Source organism: Hipposideros armiger, unplaced genomic scaffold (genome assembly GCF_001890085.2).
Source record: "Hipposideros armiger isolate ML-2016 unplaced genomic scaffold, ASM189008v1 scaffold_94, whole genome shotgun sequence".
Classification (NCBI taxonomy): domain Eukaryota; kingdom Metazoa; phylum Chordata; class Mammalia; order Chiroptera; family Hipposideridae; genus Hipposideros; species Hipposideros armiger.
Genome location: NW_017731444.1, coordinates 631,034 through 637,898, shown reverse-complemented (window position 1 = coordinate 637,898; position 6,865 = coordinate 631,034). Strand labels below are relative to the sequence as shown.

The 6,865-nt window shown below is 54.6% G+C and overlaps 1 protein-coding gene across 1 annotated transcript in view; it reads left to right on the top strand.

Moving 5' to 3' along the window:
- Positions 1-989: 989 nt before the first annotated feature.
- The window catches only part of EBF4 (EBF transcription factor 4), a 59,392-nt gene continuing 53,516 nt past the window's right edge, over positions 990-6,865 (top strand). Inside the window, exon 1 of the mRNA XM_019645676.1 lies at positions 990-1,138. Within this exon, the coding sequence (XP_019501221.1) occupies positions 1,002-1,138 (137 nt within the window). The 5' untranslated portion in view covers positions 990-1,001. The remainder of the gene's footprint in view (positions 1,139-6,865) is intronic.

Here is a 6,865-nt window from a genome sequence, read left to right as displayed (position 1 = left end):
GAAGGATGGTGTCCCTAGAAAAAGGAACAGGGGTAGAAAAACCTTTTGTGGGAAAGAGAAGGTGTTGGTGGGGCTCCCCCTCCACCCCGACCCCCACGCATTCATCTTGATCTGGACAAGACCCATCACTGCTGCCTCTGAAACCAGCATTTCACATGGACCGCTGAGGCTCCCAAGCAGGCTTTCAAAGGAAGAACAATTTTCATTTTATTGTTTATGTATTTACTGTAATCTGTGTGAGCAAAAACACAACAAGCCTCTCAAGCCCATGACATCCCGTATATTGTGGCTTCACATGAGGCTGAATAAGAATCAGTTGATTTTAAATTATATGAAGAAAAAAATAGTGATGACTATGGCAGACATTGTCACAGTGGCGTGTCCATGATAGGACTCTGGTCTAAATGGCTGTCACGTCCCACCATCCTCCTCTGCCTCCCTGCAGCAGCCTCGCACTTTCCCAGCATGCTGCACTCTCCCCAGCTGCAGCTGCCTGGCTTCAGAGCCTTCTGGTGACTTTTAGTTGTGTTTCCCAAACCATGCCCCTCAACAAAAGCTCTCTCTAGTCCAGTAAGCATAGTCTATTATTTTTCTATTGCCACATAAAAAATCACCCCAAAGCTCAGCAGCATNGACGACCGCGGCCCTGGGCAGCCGCCAGAGCGCGCCTCTGGGGCGCCTCCGCGCGGACCGGGTGCCGGCTGCGCTCTCGCCCTCCCCGCCCCGCTCGCAGTCCGCCCGCCGGCGCTCAGGCCGCGGGGGAATCCCTCCATCTCCCCGCCCCGCGCCCCGGGAGGGGAGGGGACTGCGCCCGCGCTCGCGGACCCGCTTTCTCCGAGGGAGCGCCCCAGAGGCTAGTGCGCACTGAGCCGCCGGGACTCCGTGCTGCGCTGCGCTCTTAGAGGCGCCGAGTGCCGTCGGGTCCGGTGGAGCCGAGACGCCCGCAGCCTCAGCGGGAACGGATCCCCGGCGGTGGGGGCGCCCACCCACTGCGCGCCCTCATGTTTCCTACGCAGGACGCTCTGCCCCGCGGCGGGCTGAACCTGAAGGAGGAGCCGCTGCTGCCTGCCGGCCTGGGCTCGGTGCGCTCCTGGATGCAGGGCGCGGGCATCCTGGACGCCAGCACCGCAGCGCAGAGGTAAGTGCTCGGACGCGACCCGGCGCGCTCTGGTTGGACGGCTCCACGCCGCCTTCGCTCAGCTTGCTGAGCTGCTGGAGCGAGGCCTGGAGGGAGCCCTAATTCTGGACCATCCCGGCAGACTCTCCTGCCCACCCTACCCCAAGTACCTGTGCTTGCTCCTGAGGCTGGGGCGGGCCGGGGCGGGGCTTCTGCCTCCACTCCTGGCTGTCCCGGCTCTGACTTCTGACTGTCGCTGGCGGGCTGGTCCACGACTCTAGAAAAAGAGGTATCCAGCTGCCCGCCGTCCCTCACCCATGCCCCACAGCCACCAGCCGTCAAGGAATGGCCAACCCCTCCTTCCTGGGCAGTCCCAGTGCCTCTCCTGGTCCAATTCCGCTTCTCTCTACAAGGAAAAGCATGAGACCCAGCCCCCTTTTCGCTTCCCCACGCCCCTCAAAGTTGGAAGGTGGATGTGCCGGGCTGGAGAAGCGGCTAGGGGCTAAAGAGTGGGGGAAAGACGAGGTGGACAGTTGGTTTGGCTGGAATGACTAGGGCTGGAAATGGGGCAGGGCTGGTCAGGTCCCGCCTCTCACTGTGTTTTTCTGGCGGGTCCTGCGGGAGAGGCAGGGTGTCCCTGGGAACCCAGCACCCACTCCCATCTCCTCTGACTCCTTTGCCGGAGTGGGTGCAGGGAGGCTGGGTGGGAGGTGGACTTCTGGATTTAGAAAGAAAGTTTAAACATTTGTTTACCTGCCCCCACAACACCTGAGCCCCCAGTTTTTTGTACCTTCAGTTGTGAACATGGGGAAGGGGTGTAGCACTGGGGAGGTTCTGCCTCTGCGGGCAGCTGGAGCATGTGAAAGCCTGGCTTCCCAGAGTTCTGAGCAGCTGCTTGTCTAGCAGCCTGAAGGGATTCTGATAGGGGGTTGCCAGGGACGACCAGGCCTGTCTGTCACACAGGCCACACAGTCACATCCTCAGTCCTGTCCAGAGGACACCACTCACTGTCCAGCCCAACCTCACCCCTTAACAGGCACCCACCTTGTTTCATGCACAAACAACCAGTGATTCTGCCCTCCTGTCCTTTCAGGACTGTCCAGAAGGAGCACTGGGGGGCTCTCTCTGGAGCACATCTCTTCAGGAAAAGAAAGAGTCTTACCTATGAATTAATTCACATGGTTTTACTCATGATAAAACTATATTCCAGAAAATTGGAAAATAGAAAACAAAATCCTACCTTTCTAATACAGCTACTGTCAACATTTTAGTGTATTTCCTTCCCATCTTTCTTGTCATTGACGTGTTTTTTCCTGTGTTATGCATAGAATTCTGTATCCTGCCTGTTTTTCTGTTGGTTCTCTTTTTTTTGTTTGTTTTTTGTTTTTGTTTTTGTTTTTTTAACTTGAATGGTCAATTTTAATGGGGCCCCATTTTTTTTCTCCACCACCAGCTGTGTGATGAGTGTTTCTTGTAATAGTGTGTGGGGAGTTTCAGTGGGGCCTCGGGGGTTTAAGGTTCCTATTTCTCTCTGGCCCTCTCCTCCGCCGCAGCCCCAGGTAGCAGGTTTGATGAAGGGGAAGCAGATGTGAAGGAGGCAGTGCCCTTGTAGCCTGTGTGGGTGGAGGCTCTTCCAGGGGATCAGGCCACCAGCAGTGCTGTCTGCACATGGGGGGGTCTTGACTGGTATTGGGGAGCCCAGTCTGAGTCCCCAGAGCCACATTGCTGGGACTCTGATGACTTCCCCAGTTTGAAAAGGTATTTATTTCTTCAGGCCTGGGTTGCTTATCTCCAAGTCCAGAGACTTCTTTGTCTTAGGACACAAATCGGGTTCCCTCCTCACCACCGCCACATTTGGTTGACTCTGGGCCACCTCCTTCCAGAGGAGAGCGGGCTAATCCTATCTCCTCATTCTTCCCGAGGTGGCCTGGCATCGCTCCCATTCGTATCTAGATCCTCAGTCTCCTGCTCAGGTCTTCCCATCCTAAAACAGCAACAACAAAACTTCCTTTCCCATGCCTGCCTCCCTCTTCAACCTCTACTTGGTTCCTGTCCCTCTAGTCTCCAAGAAACCTGCCCAGAAGCACTCCCCGCAAGGCTGCTAGGGATCTGACAGTTGTCTTTGATGCTCTCCTCACCTTTGCCGCTTGTCAAGGTTGTCAAGGGTTCTGAATGTTTCCTCTGTGTCCTACTCCTAATCTCAGCGCCCACAGCCAACTATTAACAGTGACACACCCTGGCCCTCCACCACTTTCCTCCCTGGCTGAAGGTTAGTTAATCACCCCAGTTTCCCATCTCAGGCTCCAAGCCCACTGCCCCAGCCTCAGCTTCTCACCACTCCCCGCAAACCATCTGCTATACAGAGAGGACCAAAGTAATAGTTCCAAAGACTTTTTCTCTGATCATGTCCTTCCAACCCCTACTTCCCAGATGTTCAGCATTCAAGGCTCATCACAATATGACCCCAAACTGCCTTCCAGCCTCTGTATGATACTTGGCATCCAGCAATGTTCCCCGAAACCATTCCCCTGCCGCCAGCACCCACACACCCTCCGAATAAAGTCTTACAGCCTCTGGGAGCTGCCCCACCCAGCACTTTCTCTCTCTCTGTGCCCTCCCACCCAGCCCAGGGGAATGGCCCTTGGTGCTGCCTAAGTTAGCTGAGCCCTACCTGCCCCGGACTTCATTGCCCTGCCAGCCTGTGCCCTCCTTTAAGGCAAGGATGGTGGTTTGTTCATCCTTGTGTCCACAGCACGAGGACAGGCTCAGGAAGTTAAAAGGGGGGCAATGAGCACCTGCTGAAGGAAGCAGGAGTGCGTGTTAGAAGGTCCCCAAATCCCTTTCTGTTGGGCTCCCCTTTGCACATTGGTGGTCTCCGGGATCTACCTGACCCCAGGAACCGGGTAGTGGAGCATCTGTTGCTCTCCAGTTTACAATGCCAAGGTTATACAGAAGGAGGAGAAGGCCCAGAGACTAAGAACAGTGAGGGAGGCTCTGCCAAGAGGAAATTATGAGCAAATGAGGGGTAGGGAGAAAAGGGGCTGCATACCCTCACACTGGGGCAGCAGGGAAGGCTGGTGCAGAAGGCTACAAGGCCTTCCTAGTGACTGTCCCTACCCTGTGCTGACAGGGCTTTATCTCTGAGACCCATATACCAGCCTGAGCCCACTTTCCCCGGACTTCCCTTCAGGCCCATGTCTTCTTCTTAAAGCAGCTCACCTCTCATTCTGATGTGAGTCCCATATCAGAGACTCAGGTCAGCTCTCCCCCTTGAGCTGGTTCCAACGCACTTGCAGGGCCCTGAGAGGGAAGCCAGCTGGAGCTGCCTTTCCTGTAAGCAGCTGCAGGCAAGCCTCCCTGCTAGGAAATGCTTTTGTTTGCTTTAATAATTAATAGCCGATCCTCTGCCTGGGACCTGGCAGGCAGGCCTGTGGGTGGGTGGCGAGAGGGTGGGCCTAGAGAAGCAGAGTGGGCAGTCTTTTTCTCCCTCGTTTTGTGACCTTGGTGGCTGAGACAGTTTCCTGGTGCAGGTAATCAGAGCTGCTGCTGGGGCAGTGGTAGCAGGGGGATAGGAAACAACCCCCAAAGCCTCCTCTCCTTCCGGTCGGCCCCGCTGGACATAGGTTCTGAACAGCAGCCCCTAGCTACCAGGTCCTCCTCTGCCTGCATTGTCAAGGTGGGTGTGCCCCCAGCAAACTGCTGTTTTTATCTTCCCTGGTCTCTGGCACAGCCAGGCTCTGGGCATGTCAGACTGGGAAGGGCTAGGCCAATAGATCTTGACTGTGACCAGGAATGCCAGGCCCAGCTTGATGGCTACAAGCAGTCCCAGAGGCTCGGGATGCCTGCAAGGGAGAGCGGGGGCCCAGTTGGATGCTTGGAGGAAGAGAGGATGCAGCGAAAAAGAAGGGGGCACTTATGCATTCATGCCAGGATGGGAAAGGAAGAGCTGGATTTAGCAGAGACTTTAGGGAAATCTGAGACAAGGGATGAGGTATAGGACACATAACACTTTTTACTCCTTCCACCTGCTGGGTGGTCAGAAAGGAGCTTCCCCCCCATTGCTGATGACCTCAGGACTTGTCCCCATTTCCCCGGCATCCCAGACTCTAAGATGGATCGGGTCCAAGCCAGGGCACTGCTCAGAACCTTGGGCTGTCAGGAAGGCAATGTGTGAGGCAGGGGGAGGCAGAGGCCTGAGGGTGCCTCTGGGAGTAGCCAAAGCTCTAGCATCGGCCACTTGTCCCCTGAGGGGTTTGGTACACTTGTTTTAAATTGCTCATATTTAGCCTACGGCCATACCACCCTGAATGCGCCTGATCTTGTCTGATCTCGGAATCATAAGTTGCCTGTATTTATAATAAACATGTAGTCAAGGATGTAAAGAGCCTCGAGTGGCCTTCTGAGTAGAGAGCAGAGCCTGTAAGGGAGGTGTTGTCTGTACTAAGCAGCTGTGGCAAGGTCCAGCAGCTGCTGGGAGAAGGGCCCTGGGGCATCCTGCTCAGCCTCACAAAGGAGCGTCTCCAAGGAACTCTGCGGGGCACCAGCAATCCCAGCCAGACAACTCAGCAGCCCCCCCGCATGTCCCCATCTGTACCTTTCTGTGCTCTGGAGCACAGGTCACCTGAATGACCCAGGCTGTGAGGGCCAGGCTGTCCTTGGTGTTGATTGAACCTGGACTCCCAGCACAGTTCTCAGGAAGCCCATGCACACTGTGCTTGCTACAAGCAGGTGTCCTCCTCCCAAAAAGTAGCTGTGCAAACCAAAACTTTTTCTTCACAAACGGTTGCCTTTAGCTTTTGAGCTGTTTCAGAACAGAAGATGGGAAGGGGTGAGTGGCCGTGATGGAAATAGGAAAAGGAGGACTTTCTCCTCCCACATTGGGGTTCGTTAGTGCAGGAGCAAATGACCTACCACCTCAGAGTTGATAGGAAAGTCAACTCAAAAAGTGCTTTTTTAACAAAGAAAGGAGATGTGTAATTCATTTTGGAGTCTTACAAAACGTATAATAGTTAATGTGGCTGTTTTCGTCACTCGGCTGCATTTCTCTGAAAAAGGCACTTATGTGGCAGGCTTTGGACTAATGATGCTAAGTGAACGAGATGATTCTTCATTATAGGCCGCAGGAATACAGACCAGGTGAGGCAGTTCTTGTGCACATCAGCCGAGCTGCACTCAGGCCCCTGGGCTGTAGCTTTGCTGGCTTCCATCAACGTCGCAGCCTCTGGGCGGCTGGTAGTTGGTACCGCACCCATATCCCCTTGAACCCTTGGTAAAGGGTCTGCTTCCCCTGCCAGCATCTGCTTCCTAAGACTTCCCTAGGCTGCCCACTTGCACACCAGGCCTGAAGTAACTGAGAAGCACTGCCAGAAGCCCTCAATCAATGACTAACTGGAGTTGGTGGATAAATACCCCGGCTCCCTGCTCCAGCCCTCTGGCAGGATAACTCTAAAGTATGTGTTCTAGACTCTTTTCAGAGCTCCTGGTGGGAAAGAGCGACAGTTGTCCACAGTGGCAACTTGTCAATAATGTGCCCTTTATAAACTGCCTTTGCTCTCTCTGTCACTCCCCACCCCCACGAGTGTTTCCCAGACTCACCTCCTACATCAACTTTGCACTTGAGGGTCCTGCTTCCGGGGCAAACCCAAATAAAAGATTTTCCTCTCCCAACATCAGGGGCTCTACTCCTGCCTCCCCTTCTTTTAGATAAAGGATTTGTATCAATAGACACCCTCACAGTTTCTCCCCACA